The 21,059-nt window shown below is 42.3% G+C and overlaps 3 protein-coding genes across 3 annotated transcripts; 1 reads left to right on the top strand and 2 right to left on the bottom strand.

Annotated features, from left to right (window-relative positions):
• Nucleotides 1–653: 653 nt before the first annotated feature.
• LOC118772905 (zinc finger protein 501-like) lies at nt 654–3,736 on the bottom strand. The gene is made up of 2 exons (XM_036521568.1): nt 3,580–3,736; nt 654–2,919 (listed from the first exon to the last, which is right to left on the bottom strand). The coding sequence occupies exon 2, from the start codon at nt 2,614–2,616 to the stop codon at nt 1,147–1,149; it is 1,470 nt and encodes a 489-aa protein (XP_036377461.1). The 5' UTR covers nt 2,617–2,919; nt 3,580–3,736; the 3' UTR covers nt 654–1,146.
• A 1,262-nt stretch (nt 3,737–4,998) lies between these two features.
• LOC118787441 (zinc finger CCCH domain-containing protein 6-like) lies at nt 4,999–12,796 on the bottom strand. Its single transcript, XM_036543044.1, has 12 exons — nt 12,558–12,796; nt 11,502–11,673; nt 11,269–11,367; nt 9,853–10,066; nt 9,533–9,699; nt 9,201–9,329; nt 8,832–8,940; nt 8,475–8,584; nt 7,733–7,848; nt 6,811–7,055; nt 6,489–6,578; nt 4,999–5,651 (listed from the first exon to the last, which is right to left on the bottom strand). Exons 1-12 carry the CDS (start codon nt 12,614–12,616, stop codon nt 4,999–5,001), a joined length of 2,163 nt encoding a protein of 720 aa, XP_036398937.1. The 5' UTR covers nt 12,617–12,796.
• A 1,213-nt stretch (nt 12,797–14,009) lies between these two features.
• LOC118790687 (vesicle transport protein SFT2A-like) lies at nt 14,010–20,654 on the top strand. The gene is made up of 8 exons (XM_036547683.1): nt 14,010–14,191; nt 15,281–15,367; nt 16,810–16,892; nt 17,859–17,940; nt 18,740–18,775; nt 19,226–19,284; nt 19,665–19,694; nt 20,315–20,654. Exons 1-8 carry the CDS (start codon nt 14,129–14,131, stop codon nt 20,352–20,354), a joined length of 480 nt encoding a protein of 159 aa, XP_036403576.1. The 5' UTR covers nt 14,010–14,128; the 3' UTR covers nt 20,355–20,654.
• Nucleotides 20,655–21,059: the final 405 nt, after the last annotated feature.

The raw sequence follows: 21,059 nt of genomic DNA, 5'->3' as shown, positions 1-21,059 counted from the left end.
CACCTATAGCAGGATCCTGTCGGTTCTTTAAAGCCCTGTCCATTTCTGTGGATCAATGGAATCTGGTGTCATTATTCACTGACCGGCTTCACCACGTATAGAAAAATTTCAAACGTATTAGCCATACTGCAGATAAAACCGAGCCATACTGTCGCATCTTACTGACGTCACGTCCGTCACATATAAAGCAGGATAACTGATGCCATGATACTGTACCAACATATTCCACATATTCCACAAGGAATCTTAATTGTCTACAGCTTTCATAGTCTCCAACGGTAAATGTATCGATTTCCTTTGCAAAATAATATTTGTAGCACAGGATGTTACATTACATTATATCCATTCCTGTTGGTTTTACCGAGCGCTGGATAAATCCAAGGTGTATTTTTCCACACTTACTGAGACTAATATACTAATATTTAAAAAGCTTGAAATCTCAACACCCCCCCCCCCCCCCCCCGACACACACACACACACACACCCTGCACAAAGCCCTGTAAAGTGTTTTAAGACAACAGGGATGCAAGCTGATTACTTCATATAAATGCAGTCCATCATCATTAACTCATCAGAAAGGTTTATTGTAGGTTAAAATCAGACATATAATACTAACAATCTACCATCAAACATTTTCCAGATGTACGGTGATTTTTAAAACAAGAGGAAAGACAATACAATAATGTGAAATTGATTATTACAAAAATACTGTACTACAACAACAGAGAGGCATTATCTGCTCAGATGAGAAGCAGGGACAGAAACCCGAGAGAGGCTTACAGATGAACCCTGACTGTCCTAAAGACTGTTCCTGTCTTAACTACAAACATTCACCACTGGACGAGCCACTTTTAAAGTTTAAATCAAGATGTTTGGCCCAAAATATAGATTAATATGACAGAAAATTTGGGATAATCCACCATCATTTTCACATAATTTCCAGATTAAGCAACGTGTTATTGCCACTTATACATTTCATAATAATGTTCTATTAAAGTTATGCACATGTGTAAGGACACAAGCAACAGCACTGGGGATTTTTTCAAAAAAATCTGACTGCTGACCAACCTCTTCTAATGATACTGGCCTAAAGTGAATAGGAGAGCTGCATTCTTAAGGTGCCTAACATTGGCATTTAAAGAACATTCAAGGTAAGAGCATGGTTTCCCTGTTGTGAATTTGCTGATGCTGTTTATAATGTCCCAAATGGCCAAAACTATCCCCACATATAATGCAAGTGTATTCTTTCTCGATTGTGTGAATTCGCTGATGTTCTTTTAAGCTTCCTAAACGACAGAAATTCTTTCCACATTCAGTGCATGTATATGTTTTTCCACCTTTGTGAATTCTCTGGTGGGTCTGTAAGCTTCCTAAGTGAGTGAAACTCTTCCCACACTCACCACAGGAGTATAGTCTCTGCCCTGTGTGAAACAACTGATGTTGTTCTAAGTTTCCTAAACGAAAGAAAACCTTCCCACACACTGTGCAAGAGTACGACTCATCAGTATGACTTAACTGATGCTGTTTCAGGTTTCCTAAATGACAGAAACTTTTTTCACAAACTGAGCAAGAGTAGGGTTCCTCCCCTGTGTGTATTCTCTGGTGGATTTTCAAGCCTCCTACATGACTGAAACTTTTCCCACAAATAGTACAAGTGTGTTGTTTTTCTTCTGTATGAACAAGCTGATGCCGTTTTAAAATTCTTAACTCTCTGAAACGTTTTCCACAATCAGTACAACAATGTGGCTTCTCCCCCGTATGAATTTGCTGATGCAGTTTTAAGCTTCCTAAGTGATTGAAACTCTTACTGCATTCTGTGCAAGAATATGGTTTCTCTCCTGTGTGCATTCTCTGGTGGGTTTTTAAGTGCTCCAAGCGACTGAAACTCTTATTGCATTCAGTGCAAGCGTAGGGTTTCTCTCCTGTGTGCATTCTCTGGTGTGTTTTTAAATGTTCTAAGCGACTGAAACTCTTCCCACATTGAGCGCAAGTGTGTTGTTTCTCTCCTGTGTGAATCAGCCGATGTCTCTTAAGGTTTCCAGATTTTCTGAAACTCTTGCCACATTCAGGGCAAGAATGTGGTCTGCAGGTGTACAACGCATCTACTGCAGGAATCTTCTGCTGTCCTTCAGTAACCCCTGAACCCTGTAAATGATTCCCACTGTCGCCATGCTGTTTCTCACCCAGGTCAATTTCACTCTGTTCTTTTTGGTATTCCTCTTTACTTAGTCCCCCGGTAACCTGCAGACCCAACTGTCTCTTTCCAACAGAGCCACATTCACCTAGTTCCTCTGTTTCTTCTTCAATATGAGCAAAATCAGCACTGCATTCAGTCTGTGTTGTGTATGCTGTTGACTCTCTGTTATTAACATCAGGTCTGGAATCTATTTGTTCTGGTTTTATTTGGCCCAGTTCCTCTGGCTCTATTTTCACAACAGCATCAACATGTTGTTCATGATTATCAGTGTCCAGTTCATCAGTCTCTGTTTTTATCTGGTCAGCCTTTAGAGGAGGTTCAAGGCCCATGTTGAGACATTCATTATTACAATCATTATTTATTTTGTCACAATTCAAAGCAGGTAAAGAGTCCTGTTCTGCTCTTCTGAGAGACTCCATCTCAGAATGATCCAGAGTGGATGGAGTCACACTCCCAGGCTCCTCTCAGACAGAAACCTGTGCAGCTAGCATTTCCCTCTTCTGTCCTGGATCCTCAAATAAGAGCTTCGGTGGATGAGTGTTGAGTTGTCCTGTAACTCCCACGGCCTCTGTGCCTCAGATCCACAGAGCTCCTCTGTCCTCTGCTGCTCTGACTCTTAGTGAGTCTCCGCTTTCTGCCTCAGGATGGATCTCTTCTTACTGACAGCACAGCTGCTCAACATGAGCCCTTTCCCCTGGTCTGAGAGAGCGCTGGGCCTGCAGCTGCACGACAAACACATACAAACATTTAGAACAGCAATTCAATTTTAGGCACAACAGAAATAAATTAAGCAATGTAACGTTTCCTAACTGGCTCAGGAGCCATGTAAGGGGATTCTGACACAATTTTCCTGACATGGAAGTCACCTCTAAGAAGTGCAGTTAAATGTATTGGATATGGTTCAAAATATGCCGCTGTATGCAGCTGCAAACCGGTTAACAAAGACAAAGATGTGCGATTACGAGGCTGATTACCCAAGCAGCAGAACCAACTATGACGGGAAGTAACACGGATGACCTTCTTTAATTGATGTTACCAGTTAACGTCCTGACATTTAGAATGTCCGGGTATCAGATTCGTAAACCACGCTGCTCTGCTCACAGCATCACACACGTAACCATTCGGCTAATTAGAAAGCGTGCGTCAAAACTTTGCTAATGTTAATATTAGGTATTACAGTTCACACATTAGGTAACACAGTCACAGTTCCTCACTTTCACAAACTGGGTATTTTATTTTAAATATGTTCAAGAGACTCACGGATTATGCTTCAGCAGACAGCATGCTGGACGAACAGGGCTGGATTCTTATTATTCCCAGTATTGTATCTATCCGGGTAGTCAAAGAAAACACGGAAAACAGTAACATTGCTGAATAGTTACCGACTGCGCTTTGCTGTCCTCAAATTTCCGCTTGCTTTCCTCCAAATCATGTAAAGCTCCCGTTGTCACCAACCGATCCACGAACAAGCTAAAATGAAATAAATTCACTCATTTCCAGCTTCATGAGTTTTGTCTCTGAAAACAGTGACTGCATCGTCACTTGATAGTTGCATCACGTCCGGCGTGTTATTTGTGCGCAGCGAGACGCATGGAGCGGACTGCGCCTGCGCAGCTGCAATTTGTCTGAAAGTGGAAAACTTCAAGCTCTTCAAGTCACCTTCAAATAATAATGCTCTGTCAGGTGTGATGGACACAAAAAGCTTATGTTCTACGTTTACCTCGCCAGTTAACAGACATGATTGTTTCTAAAATTTTACATTAAAATGACACTAAATACTTAAATGTTGCCGTTTATATCCCAACACAATATAACATAATACCAATAATATACAACGCATTCAGAAAGTATTCAGACTCCTTCATGAAACAGGATTTTATAAACGTGGGTAAATGGCCTGAGCAAGACCTGGGGGTACTTCTCCATATTCTGGACCATCTGTCCTGTGATGCTTACAGTCTTCTGATGGCAATTTCTTCCAGTGTCACAGACTTACAATTGTGTATACTTTCTAAGTACATCTACGGTGATGTTCAAGACAGCCAGATCCTCAAGGCCCATGAGTCTCAATGCTCTACCACCATCCTGCAGCTGTCAGTCCTGTAACTACTGCATTACAGGAAACCATATTCCAGAGTTAGAGTCGTCACTGCCTTCATTCAGTGTGCAACCTTTGCTCTTAGTGTCATTTCATAATATCAATCAAATCATCAAAATGGCCACTCAACGAAAAATGCTATGTGCTGTAAGTATGTTACAGTAAATATGGGGTTATAATGTATTTATTATGTATCGCCTTATTACACTCACACCTGCTCTTTTTAAGAATCCATACTGATGCACTGCTTTTTACTGAACAGCTTTTCACATCAATGGAGGAAAAGTAGTAAAACAAAACAAAAACACCACAATCATTAGAGTTTTGGTAAATGGTGGAAATAGACTAGTCTGAATGCCCAAAAATGAACACAAATATTAAATATTACAAAAGACATGTGTAACTATGTTGTACTTGATTTCTCACAAGTAGGAGGCCAAAGAAAGGAAAAATGTACACCAGTGCTTATACTCTTTAGTTTTAAATGTAAAGAAAATAAAAATTCTATATCTATTTACAATATTGTGATTTAGCACTTTTCCCATAAGTTAAAAACATAACATTATACTTTAATAGCATTTCTGACATAGTTTGAAAACAAAAATCTTTGCCATCTCCATTGTATTCACTGCACACCTTTGACCACCATATACACTGCCTGGAAGTGCATTTACACACCCTGAATGGGGAACATGTGAGACTATTATTGGCAGAAAGGGGAGGCGGTGGGATCAAAGGTTTTAAACATGTCCTTCAGCGGTGTGCCCTGTGTGTCCTCACTGCTACCCCACCCTCCCTCCCTCCTCTGTGCCGAGTGTCTGCTCAGCCTGCCGTCAGGGCATGTGGGCCGCCCAAGCCCCGGCAGCAGCTGTACTGGCAGGCTGTGCACTGCAGGGGGCGCACTCTGATTTCTGGGACCAACGGGACGGGTCTCTCCTGGAGTGCAGTCAGAGGAGGAGATTTTGGGGGTGTACCCCAGGGGACAGGGCTCTGGGGGGTCCTGGATCAGCCTGCTGATGGGAGCAGGGAGGGGCAGCAGGTCCTCAGGACTCCACTCCACATGCCGGGCGAAAGCGGGTAGAGGCAGGATGGGGTGTGGGTGCTGCAGTGGGGTGCGAGGGTCTCTAGCTGTCCTGCCTGGGACCGGCTCCAGTGGGATGGGAACGGCTTGGTCTCTCAGCTCTTTCTCTCGCTCTTCATGTTGCAGTGACAGCCTGCAGCCAGGACTTTGTAGCCCCTCCTTCCCGGCCCCAGGAGCTCTCCCCTCTCTCTCCTGGCGCTGCGGCCCCTGCAGCTCCTCTCTCCCAGCCCTGGGGCCCACGGCCCAAGCCTCATCACTGTGGCGCATAGAAGCTCCTGCAACAGTGCCAATGTGTGTGAAACACATTTAACATGTGGGTGTATCAACCAAGGTAAAGATCTGCATTAAAGATGTTGGACAGCTGACATGACAGTTTAGTGCCAGTTTATCCTCTACATTACACATTTTCCATCAGAATGTTCAGACTGCACTATACCTCCTCTGACCGTAATATGACCAGTCTGACCAATGTGCACCGCACATCCACTCCAGCCGCACTGCACACCCGCTCCGACCCCACACCTCTCTGCCGTCTCCCTGCCTTTATGCAGACCCCTGCCAGAGAGGTGCTGAGCAGCTCCAGAACATTGTAATGCTGTCTGGGGAGCAGGAGACTCAGTACGTCCTGATTGCTGCTATTTCTTCACCATTATAAACGTAAACTCTAGTACTAGTACTGAATGAAGTGGAATGCATTCTGCACATGCTGAAATGAAGACTCACTTAACAGTCTATTCTGATAAAAATATTTGTGTGTCCTTCGCTTTTTATGTCTCCTAGATTACATCACCCTTATTCACATTGGATTCTAAATTTGCAATTCATATTTATCTTAGAATGGATACATCTCACCAATTGGCTCTACTGATATGGCTGGTATGCCTGGCTGACTTACTAAGATGTTTCAACTATAAATTAGCTTAGCATCTTATGAACGGCCTGTGGAATCATGTCCAAAAGCAGGACCAATCACCTCTCTGCAAGTGTGACAGCAGGACCAATATCAGACAGCCTTCATCTTGATATTCTCTAGATGTTTCTGTTTTTAGATGTGTGGGGCTGTGTGTTGTGATGGAGGCTTGACTGCCTGGTGTCCTGAGGTGAGCTGGTACCTGAGTCTGCGCTAGGACTTGGGGGCTCCTCCTCCTGGTAGCTTGGGCTCAGGTGCACAAAAAGGGTCTTCAGGATGGAACTGGCTGGTTCTGTACATTAAACCATCATTGTTTGGTGTTAGTGGTGTTAGTTGGTACAGTTGGTACAGAAAGAGAAGCAGAAACGACTCCATGGATGTGAGGGAGAATTGTGAGCTCTGGCTCTGGAGTACGATGCAGTGAGAGCTGACCAATGAGAATGGAGAGGATTCTTAAGGCTGACCAATGAGAATGGACAGTATTTTGAGAGTTGACCAATGAGGAGAGAGAAGATTCTCCTTACCTCTGCAGGCCTCTGTGCTCTGCACTGAAGAGCTGGAGGAGTCTCTAAGCTCCACTGGTTTTCTCTCTGCCTCGGAGCCCATGGGTCTGGGAGAGGCGGGGTGCACATGACCCTCTCCATCCCCTACCGGGAACCTTTGAGGAGAGGTCTTTTTTCCACCCTTCATGTTATCAGAACCCCCAACAGAGAGAGGCAAGTTTGGGAGCAGAGGGTCTGAAACAGATGAGCTGTTGTAGAAATTGGGCCTGCAACACAGACATGGATGGATTATGGGAACATCTTGAGGAAAGCTGACAGCTAAACCACAATAGCAATTGCTATTACTAGCTAGTTGGTTAGCTAGCTAAGCAGACATAATCCAACTACTTCCTCACACATACTAAATAGGCCCACACGTCTGCAGAAACCTACGCTGCTCTCTTCCTTTGCTGCTCTTTCACATGTTTCTCCTCATCAGCTTTATGTTACTTAGGGAGGTCAAAGCGTCTCCACATTTTTAAATCCAGAGCAGAGTATTAAAATATGCCATGTGACTGACATAGTAGCTAAGGGTAGCTAACTACCTTTCAGACTGAAACTAGCGAATTAGCTGTCAAATGAAGTGGTACAACAACAGTAGTCTACAGCAAAGACAGGAACCGGATTAAAAAGGGAGTGCATTTGCATAGCTCAGTATTTTACAAGATTCTTTGACTAACATAGCACGCTATGGTTATGTTATTTATTTGCATAAAAACACCTGTCAGAGTGCCTACTGACACTGTAACTTTAACCCACCAAAGAGAAAGTCTACTTGCATTGGCAGGCTGGCAGGTGTTAATTTCAGACCCTGCATGTATATTATTGAGAACATCAATATGTGAACTGTTATTTAATATTATGGTTACTGAAACTGAGAGGGAGAGGGTCAGAAAGTGATTACCTGACACAGATGTTCTGGGACAGGTCCACAGACAGCTGCACTTTGGTGGCCAGGGGGGTGGAGCCTTCATCTGTCAGATCCTGCTCACCCTTCTCCATGGGCTCAGTGTTGAGAACCTGCTCCAGAACAGAGGAAATAACTAACCTGTTCTGGAACAGGAGCTTAAGACATTTCCTGAGGAGAACAGGCCATTCAGCCCAGATAGGCACTGCATTCTGCATTTAGCCTTGTGTGCATCTAGGACCATGACAAGCCTGCTCTTCTGCCTCCACTATGACTCCAGGTAAGATAACTCCTTGAGTTACTTTAGTAGCTTTAGTAGTAGTAGTAGGTCATGTATGTAAATGAGGAACAACAGAGGTCCCATTACTGACCTACAAGGGGCTACATTTCCCACAGCTCCCTGATCAGAAAATATTGAAGAGACACCATTAATTTTTCTTCTATACTCTATTTAGAAGCCAATTTTTAATCTACTTTAAAATATTGAATAATTCCAACTGATTCCCTCATGCAGTTTCTTGTAAAACATTTTGTAAATTCAGATATGTGATATCATAAGCCCAATTCAACACATTTCCTAGTAAATTACAAAATGAATCTGCTCCTTCTCTGTAATAGTTTGGAAGTTAAAATGAACTGTCTGCCTGAGATACCCCTGAGGAGTTTCGCTCTGAACGGAGTGCTTTTGTAAGACTCAGTGCTGTGATCAAAGTGCAGTTGTGAGGGGAAAAAGGCAGACCTTTTCTAGCAAGTCTCTAGTGAGGTCAGTCAGTGGCTCGTGGGAGAACTTGCAGGCAGCTTCACTGTAGCAACGTGTTCTTGTATGGAAGAACTTGCAGGGAAACTCCTGTGAACTGAGCAGTCAAGGATCTCTTGCTTTTAATTAATAAGCATGCAAAGTAGCATGAACGTTCTTCATCTGAGTCATCATATTCTCTCAGTCATGTACAGAAATATCAAGGGACTTAAAGACTCATAAGGATCTGCAATTCACATATGAGAATCATTAATATGTAAGTGTTCACTGCTCTGTTTACACTGCCTATACCTACAAGAGCAGGTCTAGACACATTACAGAAATAATACAGAAGGATATTGTGCATATAGATGCAATTGTCTCCTTTAGTGCAGAAGTCCAGGACATAGAATTTACACAGCTCCATCTTCTTCACATTCATATCATGCTCAAAATGACACTGGTCTCCCTGTAAGAAAGAGAATCTGCTGAATGCCAAGCATGAAGTATGTCCAGGTTAAACTCCAGTCAAACGGCTGAGCCTTTTCATACACACTTCTGTTATTTTGTGATATGCTTCCGCAATAATAACCCATTCATGTCCTGATCACTGCTCCAACTGCTGCTCTGACCGTTGCTCCACACTGCCCTAACTGACCGCTGCTCCACACTGCCCTAACTGACCGCTGCTCCACAATTTCTACACATACTGCTTATTTGATGACTTACTTTGACACATGCTCCTCTCAAGAAGTATTTGCAGATGTTTCTCCCCTCTATCTCGACAGTGTGCCGGCTGATGAATTCTGGGCTGAGGAAGGGAGTAGGTCTGACCCATGAGGGGCCTGCTTTTCTGTCCTGAAACATGATGATCACTTAATGTCAGCATCAGCTCAACACTGTGATACACAGTGGAACATCTGAATAACTCTACCAGACTGTAGGAGGAATTCCACCAATGAAAGCAGGAGTTAGAAAAAATATTAGTGGATAGAAATTTTAAGAGAAATGCTACAGAGTGCTCTGGTAACTATGCCTCATGTGGGAGTGCCATCACTCACCTTCTTGGGACAGACCTCATGCTGCTTTCCTCTGGGGCCACGCCCACACCCCCACTTCTTGCCCTTCTGCTGCTTGTTCTTCATATCCTGCCCCCGGCCAAAGCCATGCCCAGGGTCCATGCCCCTCCCTCCTGTGCCCCCTTGAGCCCCACCCCTTTGACCAGGACCTGGGAAAAAAGATTTCAGAAGCTAACTATTTCATGTTAAACCTGCTGCTCTGTTCCTAAAAATTGCCTTGCTACTTTGAAAGGAACATTTAAAGGCAGACACACACCTTACTGTATTCCAGTTTCGGGCCAGCGATCCCTGCTCACTCTTACCTTGTTTCCATGCTCCCCGCATTGCTGCTCCCCGCATCGCCGGCCCCCCTCTCTTCTCCTGGAACGGCTGCTCTCTTCCCTGAGGAGAGGACAGGGCCTCCTGGGCCTGGCGATACTGGCCGAGCTGAATGCCAAAGTCATTCTCCGCTTGTCGTTTGCACTTCTTTTTTTTCCGCTTGCGTTTTTGAGAGCTGCCAGGATGGGAAGGTTCATTCTAGCCACAAATGTAAAAGAGTCTCAGAATTAATGTTCTGTTTCAGTTTGGATCATATAGAATCACATCACACTATTTACATGAGAGAGGATACACATTCTGCATTCCCTCTGGCTTCAGCTAAGCAGCTAGGGTACTGCACAGGGAATTTTCCATGTAAAATGAAAGTACAGAGTTCAATTTCATGTTACTATAGAGAATTTGAGTAACAATAGGCTACTTGCACTAAGTGACATCCCAAAAGGCCTTCACTGGATACTCACTTCCTTCCTGTCAGAGCACACAACAATCTCACAAGAACTCACTATCAAACACTATTTAAAAAAAAAAAAACACTTAAATTTGCCAGAACTAGTTGTCTTATCAAAATCCAGACAGACACCACTATACAGCCAATATGCACACCGAGATGGTGCCAGCTGGTCTACATGCTGATATCCAGCCCAAACACCTCAATCGGATTTGGTGATTTGGTGTCACCGGCACCACCACCTGATATAACCATAGATCCTATGACTCTCAAGTGTTCATTTGTACAATAAAATTGAATAATTGTTCTGGCTACTTTGACTAAACAGCTGACTGGGACTATCTGGAAAGAAGTCTCACACCCCTCTTTATATTGACCATGGCAAGGAACAGCAGCTGCTGTATCTCACTTTGTACTTAGAGTTGAGTACTTACATATTAGCTACATATAGAAATAATCCTGCTATCATAACATGTCCATATTTCATCATGGTTGTTGAAATATTCTTCATACATTATGAAGTGCCATAGATATCATGATCTGCTCTAGTCTGCCCCCAGAACTGCTGCATAACAAAGCTCATCCTCAAAATCACAAAACATTTCTATGCAGCTTTGAGTTCAGACTATGGGCATGATTGCTAACGTTAATGTTAAAGTTGGTCAAATCTGCTAGAACGTGAAAACACAAAGTGGAGATGTACTGGCCAGAAGTGCTCAGACTTGAAGCCCTTATTGCAAGAAGTCTACAAAAGATAGTTTCATCTATTTCATCTTATCTATGTATCAGGTGGTGTCAATACAATGTTTTAATCCAAAGAGTGGCTAAGTTAATACAACACATTTGTTCTGTAAAATGCCCAAAGTAAAAGTGGAAAATAATTTTATGTATTTCTTAAAAAGAAGAACACCTTTCCTGGTGATTCAGTAGTGAGTCGACAGTGTGCTCACACCTTGTTGCTACAGTCCCAGCTCCATTCACACCTGCTCCTCTTGCTGGGTACCTGCAAACTCTTCTGCTCCTGCTCACCGATATCTGAGCTGCTGGAGGCCTGCTGATGAGAAGAGTCTGTGAGATTGCTTTCATGTGTGCACACACAATCCAAAGGCATCCATGACACACACAAACACTCACAGTCACACTCACTCACTCGCGCTCTCTCTCTCTCTCTCTCTCTGGGCTCACCATTTGCGTGTCTTGACTCTTCTGCTCGGATTTCTCCTCCCTCTGATTCCTCTGCCTCTTTCTGGTGTGATCACAGTTCTTTTCTTTTTGATTATCTTTTTCTTCATTTCCCTCCTCTGTGATTTCACCGCCTTGATATTCAATGTCTTCTTCCACTACTTCAGTGTTGTTCCTTCAGAAAGAATCATAAAGATGTTACTATTTCTTCCCTTTTATGCACAGACTCAGTGTTTCGGCGCCCTGAGGACTCGCTGTGTTTGCGGGATTCAGGCGGATTCACTCCAGGTGAACTAGTCACTCTCAGGTTTGACAGAGCTGTAGAAGGATGAGTGTTTGTGCTGACACAACGATACACGTCAAAGTATTTAATTGACCAAATTGTGTGGCGTATTATAGCGAAATATTATTAAACAGTTATACAATTATTTGTTCTATGGCTGAGAACAATTAACGGAACTGCTAATTAAGCTTCACTTAGAGAGGTGACTCGCACTGATTTCAGGAGGTATTCAGAAAAAGTTTGTTAGACAAACATATAGCTCACCTATCCTTTTATCTGTACACTCGTATACACGCACATACAGCAAAAGCAAATTAATGATCAGGAAATTTCATATACAGATAGGTGTTCAAGTATATAGTGTCACAACAAAAACCTACTAAATTACCTATTTCAAAACTGCCGACAAACTATCACACACAACCTGGCTCCTGGACCAGGGTAATGAGACATTATATTTAAAAGCCCTCTCGCCATCCCTGATCACGGTGCGAATTATCAGTCCAATGGCGCTAGCTAACGCAATGTAGCAATAAACATAACTTACAATAACACTTTCAAGACTCACTACTGTCTGTTGAGTTAGTTAAGTCGATAGCAGAAGGCAAACGCCTATCCTCCATCAAGCGAACAACTCAATCCGACGAAAAACAGAAACATTTAAAAACAGTAATTTAAAAAAGGTGACAAAACAGTAAATAGCCTCCCAAATTATAAGATCAGACAGCTATGTGGCTAGCCAGGCAGCTAACTCGATGCTAGCTTGTGTAGCTTACCTTCCCTCCGTGTGCAGAGCCGGGTTTGGGGGTCTGAAGAACAGGCTCGTAAAAGCCATGCTGATGATCACAAAGACGCGAACGGAGAAATGATGAGGACTGTCATTAACCAGCTAGCTTAAATAACTCACTGTTACTGAAACACTGGCTACGGTCGCTAGCTAACTACATACGCAACACAAACGTGCGCCCGTAAGTCACCTAACGTGAGCTAACGTTAGTCAGTTATCAAACTTCCGGCGCTGTTTTAAAATACAGCGAATCTAGTTCAGACATTTCTGCTGGCCGATACCCCGTCGGATGCCCCCGTAAATTGGTGGCGGAGGGAAACACAGATTGGTCTGTCTGGGATGTCGGTACTGCTTTGGGAAACACATGGTCGTGCACCACAGCGGGAAAGACCATGTGATTCCGTCTAAACCGCCTAGGATCCTCCCCGCTACCGCCTTCATCCCGGGTTGCCAGACACGCATTTATTTCCATAAATTTCCTTCCGTGAAAAATTTCCATTTGAATCTTCCATCTTCAAAGATCTTATACACTCAAAAGGTAACACTTAACTACCTTAATGAAGGGAGTAAACCACATTTCTGCATGCAAGGTCATGTGGTATTCCATGAAACACCACTCCAGAAGTTAATTCGACAGCATTTGTATTCATAGCCTATAGGCCTATATTATGAATACAAGCATGAATTCAGCAGCGATCATGGTGATGCTGTTCAGCTGCTAAATGCAGATTCACAACGAGCTAATTTCTTAATATAAATGGATTAGAAGGAACTTCGGGAATACAATTTGTACATCCCACACTGTATTTTAGGTTTTAAATAAGAAAATACAACTGATGCACAAGCGTTCTCATTTGTTAGGTAAATCTCCCACAGAAACAATCTTTTTTTCCCATGGCATTCTTTATTACATTTATCAACTATTTAACAATCCCAATCTGGCAACACTATTCTCATCCTTCATTTACGGACGCCATTGCTTGTGTTTTACCGCTGATCTACCAAGCTGTGTGTATGCCACACCGAAAACAACGCACTCAGACTACGCATCTGCGCGTCTTCCTTCTACGGGGCTGCACAACTGTCAATTCCCGCCATCTAGCGGAGGCAAACTGTATGGACGATTATATGAAATTATGAAAATGGAGTGTTTTTCTAGTAGAGGCAGGTGTGTGGCAGAAATTTGTGAATTTGTACCCAAAACTCTCATATTATGCTTTTCTTCATCTTTGTGTTCACCCCTTTACAATAACAAAAACAACTGCAAAGTTTGTTTTGTAAAAAAAAAAAAAAAAAAAAAAGGGAAAGTCAATCTTCTGAACCTGAGCTACCAGATCCTGATTTTAACAAACTCAGACCGGAAGCTGTTAACTGTTGCCAGCCAGGATAGCCGGCTTGACGAACCTGCGGTTACACAGGCGCACCTGCTGACTTCCTGTGTAGATGCTCAGGTGTGATGACATTTTATGCAGTAAGTTTCATATAGAAGAAGTTTGAGATTTAGCCAAGAAGTTCACAGGACCGAAACAGCTCTTACCTATAAGACATTTCACATAGAAAATGGACAAGCTTCGACGCGTGTTAGCTGGACAAGAGGACGAGGATCAAGGCGGTCTGACCGAGGTATCGTATGTTAAAATTAGGCTTTCCCCGAGATAGTTTTAGTTACCTGATGCTTAGACTACGTTAACCAGCGTTACCACTTATGCATGATCACGGGATTTTGGGGTTTTTCTTTCACTGTAGCTTTTGTCACTCATTCACGTTTACTTCACTGATATTGCAGCCTACACGTTACTACCGGTAAATAACTTCTGTACATTTCTGTGAAATGTGATTTGAACTGTCAGTCAGAGAAAACCAACTTTTCGTCTTACTGGGGAGTTAGCTAGACTGGTTTACCCGCAAGCACACAGGGAACTAGATAATCAGTTAAATTAGCACCGCAGCGTCGTGTTTTCCTTCTGCCACCGACTGTAAAGCGCTTTGCGTTTCCGCCGGTCTTCGGTTCAAAGCGATGCGCAGTCGCACTTCATACAGGCGGGATAGACCGGTGTGTTTCTGCTGTACACAGCCACCTAGACGGGTTTTCATGTCTTTTGGTTTCCATTTGCATCCCGGCAGCAGAGGCCCCTGACGCAGATCCCAGAAACATGCAAATACTGCGGGCATGGTCATACTGACACCTGACAGCAGTATAACCCCCCACCCGACTTAAATACTGCTGATTAAGGCAGGTGTATCTGCTCTAATTAGACATACACAATGACAATTACATTAACCTGTCGAAGCTGATGAATGTAAATCTGATATTCGTTAGTTTTAATTAGTGATTTAGACAAGGTATCCAATTGCACGTTTTCGCAAAGTCAACAGTTTACCTACACTAAGAAGTGTATCTTTTGCAGGTGAAGGCTTACAATCATTTTTATATTCAAATTATAGCTGTTAATGTGACTAAGTGTAGATAAAACAGGTCTGGCATTGAAAAGATTCATCAGGGAAAGAAATGCTCACAGATCACTAACTTAGGGTGACCATACGTTCTCTTTTTCCCGGACATGCCCTCTTTTTGGGACACATTTTTTAGGTTAGGTTTAGGTTTAGGTGTTATGGGTGTTTTGCTTTACAGTTGTGTTGTGGTTGTGTGTGATGAATGGGGTTGTATTACGGTTGTGTTGTGGTGGTTACAAGCTCTTGTGGTTCCTACAGGTCCTGGATGCCACCACCCTCAGTTACAGCACACGGATCAAGTGTTTCCTGGTCTGCTTTGCCTGTGGAATTTTCTGCTCCATCCTTGTGAGGAAGTTTTCTCTCACTTTCCTTCTTTCTTTCCATTTGTAACTATGTTGTTTTCTCCCTTTTGACTGTTTTGCATATTTACTTTTCTTCCTCTACAAGCCAGTTCAGAAACAGATTCTGCAGAAATATTGCAAAATCTGTAGAAACACGTGTTTTGCAGGAATTAATTGACCAACGATTGCACTGGATCACAGAGTTGATGGCAGGTTGCTGCTGAGGCCACTAATTTTATAGTTTTGTGTTATGGTTATTATTTAGGTCAAACAACTGATGCACAGATATTTAGAATTGGAACCTTTGAGGACTTGAGAACTTGAGAAATACTCAGTATCTGCACCACTGCTTCACAGAGGCCCACTGTTCCCAGAATTCAGAGTCACTGAAATCTGTAACAGCACCGAGACAGGTGCTGACAGTGGTGTCTGTAATCTCACACACATCAGCCACACTGAGGTCCATGCAGGCAGTGGGTTTTACTAAGGTCCATGGAAACTTTCAAGGTCAAAAAAACTGTGGCCCTTCATTAGACTCTGTTGATTTGGGTAATTTATTTATTATGTGTGAGTGGAAATCATAAGATGCAAAATAATAACCCACAATAAGATCCATAGCTGTATATCAGGAGTACGGCACAGAGACAGCTGATGAAGCTAACAGAAGCTTTCATGGAGATATCTGACATTTCCACACAGTGGACCAGACTATAGCTCTGCTCAAGTTTTTTTTTATTTTTTTATTTTGTCTTGCTTTGTGTGTGTGTGTGTGTGTTTCATTACTGAATTATCACGTTAACTGTATGATATTCTAAGAGGACAGATGTAAGTATTAATTAGTAAGGACAGAAATAAAGAGACCTTTCCGTCAGGGCAAAAGTATTCAGTAAGAAATCAGAACAGGATACAAAATATGTGAGAAAGCGGCAGTGAATCTGTTGGCATGCCTGCAGTGTTTAACGCGAACTTTAGGTGGTGCTAAAGAGTCAAAAATGCAAGCGTTGAAAATGCTTCGCTGTGCGCTGACGGTGTACATTTATACATTTGGCAGACGCTTTTATCCGGTTTAACGCCATACTGTAGATTTTTATGTGAACTGGTGAGCAGTAGATTTTTGATCCCCTCTATGTTTCATGTGATAATATTTTGTTTGAATGATCAGGCTTTACTAACAGAGACTTAAACAAATATAGGCAATATTTCAGCTATGCTTGGTTTAAAACACCATTGATAAATATGAAAAGTGAAATATGAAAATTTCCCTTGAGTTCCTTGCTGGCAGCTAAAGTTATTTTAAGAGTAAAACTGTCTTGTTTTGGTAGAATGTTTTGAAATTGTTGTGGTTTAACAGAACATTTCAGAATGGGGGTGTTGGTGTAACGGAACAGGTATGAATGGAGTCTTACTCTAATACTCTGGTGTTGTGCTTCTGTAATATTTACACAGGGGACTGCACTGCTCTTCTTACCAAATGGCATGCCCCTCTTTGCAGTGTTTTACACAGTGGGGAATGCTGCAGCTTTGTTCAGGTAATGTTAGTGGGCTTCTTTATTGCAGTAATGATTCTGTGAGACACTTAGAATTCTCTTTTACCACGGAGGTTTGGCCAAGAAGGCAGCTAAAACTGACAGAAATTCAGAGGATACAGAAATACAACAATTAACATGAAAATAGCAAAAATACAATCAGTAGCTGATTTTGTTCAGTTTTAGCTGTTGCTTCAGAACTGTACACATTATTTTATCCTTTGTTTTAACAGGAGATTTAGTTATGATATAAAATCTTTCTCAGTGGAGATTTGCACACTGACAGTGTCAGATTAAAATATCCACATGCAGGATGTGGATGGAAAATATGAAATGAACATTGTTACTGAGGCATTATGATTGTATAGCAGATGCTCTAATGTAGAACAACTTACATATTTTATAATTCTTTACATGCTATCCATTTACACAGCTCAATATTTACTGAGGTAAACCACACTGCTGCTCTTTACCACTAAAGCACACTGCTGCCCTGCTCCTTAATACTACACCACACTGCTGCTCCTTACCACTAAAGTACACTGCTGCCCTGCTCCTTAATACTACACCACACTGCTGCTCCTTACCACTAAATCACACTGCTGCCCTGCTCCTTAATACTACACCACACTGCTGCTCCTTACCACTAAAGCACACTGCTGCCCTGCTCCTTAATACTACACCACACTGCTGCTCCTTACCACTAAATTACACTGCTGCCCTGCTCCTTAATACTACACCACACTGCTGCTCCTTACCACTAAAGTACACTGCTGCACTGCTCCTTAATACTACACCACACTGCTGCTCCTTACCACTACATCATACTGATGATGTTCTCAATTCAGAGTTGCTTTATTGTAATGGCTGCTCAAAATACAATGTTGCCTTTCTCTCTTTATGTATCTGCGACACCTAAGTGCTTCACTGTCTGTCTCTCTGTCCCTCTCACTCCTTCACTCCCTCCAGCACCTGCTTCCTGATGGGACCTCTGAAACAGCTCAAGAGAATGTTTGAGCCCACAAGGCTTGTGGCAACGTGTGTAATGCTGGTATGGTTCATACTGTACTGTACTCTACATAGCTCACACATGCAGCATGCAAACGTATATTCTACATAGCTCATACTGTACATACAGCATGCGTAAAGGATATTCTACATAGGTCACGCATAAAGCGTGCATACGATATATTCTACATAGCTCACACATACAGCTTGCATAAAGTGTATTCTACATACCTCATACATACGCTTGCATAAAGTGTCTTCTACATAGCTCATACATGCTTTTTAACTGTCATTAGTTAGAGCTTTTCAGTGAGTCGAGCTGGAGGTTCTTCTGCAGAGAGAGATGGAGCCCTTTTCTCTCATGTCCATTACTGATGAGGTCACTGGATGGTTGGTGTAATGAAGTGCTGTAACAGTACAGCTGAGACTGGGTGCGCACACGCACATACACTCACACTCTTACACACACACACACACACACACAGACACACACTCACGCACACACATACTCTCACACACACATGCATGGACACGTGTAAGTACTGACACTCAAACACACACACAGGGATAGACACGTGTCAGTACACACAGTTTAAACACGCGGGTTTCCAGGTGACAGCAGCGTGGTAATCCTCCTTCAGCAGCACGGAGGGATTTACAGACGGAAGTGGCTGCTTAATGCTGCACCTGAGGTCTGTGTTTCAGCTCTTCACACCTCTTTGTAATGCAGTTTCTCTGTATTCCACTTTGTCCTGTTCACATCCTGCTCTGCTGAATGTGACCTAAAACACACGCAGTGTGCCAGGTACCACCTCACTCGCCCTCTTACTCTCTCCCCTCAGCTCTGTCTGGCTCTGACACTGTGCTCCGTCTTCTGGGTAAGAATCCTCCCTTACAAGAGTCTTAAATCATTGCCACAGTCTGAAATAATAATTCTCAAAATTTAAATGATTAAATTATGACCTCTAAGAGCTTTCCCTATAACTTCATGTTTGGTCCAGTTGGACAGTTCTGTGTGTATTCAGGACTGTAACATAAGCTCCACACACATGTTGTTACAAAGGTCCAAACACTGGACTGTTTAATCTTAATTATCAAATACCTTTGAATTATACATGAAAATTGCCTGTAGTTTATGTTATTCTTTTTTTCATTTTTGTAAATAATGGCTGCCGATGTTCTGATCCATTATAACTGAGTTATGGTTATAATTAACTTTGAGTTATAAGCCCTGCTCCTTACCACCACAGCATATTGCTGCCATCAGTAACTGCAGTATTTTCTCCTGCATATACCTGAGCCATAAACACTCTGCTTTCCCTCCGCAGTGGCAGAAGAATGGCTTGGCTATTCTCTTCTGCATCCTGCAGTTCCTGGCGATGACGTGGTGAGTCTCTCAGAGGGGGGTGATTGAGGGGTGATATTTCTGTCCTTGATCCTTTAATTGGCTCATGCACCAGTCCTCAGCCACCACAAGCACCCCCCCACACTACATGCCCTACAACGCTGCCCTACACTACTCCACACTGCTGCTCCACACTTCTCCACACTCTGACCCTACACTACTCCACACTCTGACCGTACACTACTCCACACTGCAGCATTACTGTGTAGCATTGCCTGTGTTAAACCTGTATCTCTGCTGTGAATGCGCGTCCTCAGTATAGCTGAACTTCAGCCCAGACTCAGGGCAGCAAGAGCAGCACTAAATTACTGACACGACAGCAAAATTTCACCAGCACACTAATAATCCTTTCCTGCTTGTAGGTACAGCATCTCCTACATCCCATTTGCAAGGTAAGATCTCTCAAACATACTGTCTCTGCAGCACTGTAGGATTATATTGCATACAGCCAGTGCTAATCACTTCATCAGCCTTTCCTCATAAAAATGGACAATGCTGGAAAGCATGTTTAAATGTATATATACATTTCTACCTAAAATCTGAGCCATCAAACCAAAGGCCAGGTGCATCGTGACAGTTTCAACTTCTTTTCCCTTGTGTAAGAGCCACCTCAGAATGGCAGGAGCCACTTTGCTTTCATTGGACATACAGAAATTACTTTGTGGTAGATTTGCTGGTGATGAGGTTACAGATATGCCAAGAGTCAGACCTGAGACCCAGGAAGTATTAGAAAACCTAAGGAGAAGGGATAACCTTTATAACTACTGAAACTCTGCAAAGCAAAAGGCAAATAGGTTTGCAAGCCCATGTGTAATAAATTCAAGTTTTGTTTTATATATATTGTTGTATTATATACTGTGATTTATCATATTACTTATGTGTACATTTGTAAACTATTAACATTACAAAATTATTACTTTAGATATATGTAAAAATTACACACGAAGATGGTCTGACTGGCCTGTTCTCATCTCTCATGTTAAATGTAATTGTGTTGTTAAATGTCTATCAGGGATGCTGTGATGAAGTGCTTTACCACCTGTTTGAGCTGAACTCCACCCATTGAACTCCACTCACTGTACAAGCTGAACTCCACCCATTGAACTCCACCCTCTCTACAGGCCAAACTACAAGCACTGTATGTGCTGAACTCCACTCACTGTACAAACTCAACTCCACCTACTTTATGAGCTGAACTCCATACTGTCTGATCAGAAACATGCCCGCTGTCTGATCTGAAGCCTGCCTCCTGTCTCAATGGAGTTCCACCATGCTGACTCATTTCTGGTTTTAACATTTACTTACTCCAGCATAATTATATTTTGATATCTAGTAATGATATCTTTACAATGATAAAGATATCTGTCAGACACTTTTGATTGGTCATAAATATTTTGATTAACTGTAATTACATTTTCACTACTCAAAATTAATTTACAAATATATTTAATTCAGTAATTGGTATCATTCATTTACCATTAGTGATGGTAATGATTCCCATTATCAATTTTCATTTATTTAAAAATTATTTTGACTGGTCACAATTCAGTTTTGATTAGTCATAATTCCAATTTCAGATATCTACAACTGAATTCTGAAATGACATTCTGACTAACAGAAATTATGCCTCAAGATATCAATGATATATTTTTGTGTAGTCAGAAAAATATTTCAGATATCTATTATTGTATTTTAGATATATCTATTTCTAATTAAAGACATCTTTATTTGAAAATATAACTAGTCATAATTAAAAT

Source organism: Megalops cyprinoides, chromosome 1 (assembly GCF_013368585.1).
Source record: "Megalops cyprinoides isolate fMegCyp1 chromosome 1, fMegCyp1.pri, whole genome shotgun sequence".
Taxonomy (NCBI): domain Eukaryota; kingdom Metazoa; phylum Chordata; class Actinopteri; order Elopiformes; family Megalopidae; genus Megalops; species Megalops cyprinoides.
Note: the sequence above shows the minus strand (reverse complement) of the source record. Positions and strands in the feature narration are given on the sequence as shown.

Bases quoted from the DNA above. Each gene is read 5' to 3' on its own strand.
- LOC118787441 (XM_036543044.1), bottom strand. From the start codon at position 12,616: ATGGCTTTTACGAGCCTGTTCTTCAGACCCCCAAACCCGGCTCTGCAC. The intron at 8,941-9,200 runs GTAAGTCATCAA...TCTTTCTTACAG, and splicing joins TGAGAGGAGCATGTGTCAAA to GGAGACCAGTGTCATTTTGA. The intron at 6,579-6,810 runs GTAAGGAGAATC...TTTAATGTACAG, and splicing joins GAGCACAGAGGCCTGCAGAG to AACCAGCCAGTTCCATCCTG.
- LOC118790687 (XM_036547683.1), top strand. From the start codon at position 14,129: ATGGACAAGCTTCGACGCGTGTTAGCTGGACAAGAGGACGAGGATCAA. The intron at 16,893-17,858 runs GTAATGTTAGTG...CACTCCCTCCAG, and splicing joins AATGCTGCAGCTTTGTTCAG to CACCTGCTTCCTGATGGGAC. The intron at 19,285-19,664 runs GTGAGTCTCTCA...TCCTGCTTGTAG, and splicing joins CAGTTCCTGGCGATGACGTG to GTACAGCATCTCCTACATCC.
- LOC118772905 (XM_036521568.1), bottom strand. From the start codon at position 2,616: ATGGAGTCTCTCAGAAGAGCAGAACAGGACTCTTTACCTGCTTTGAAT.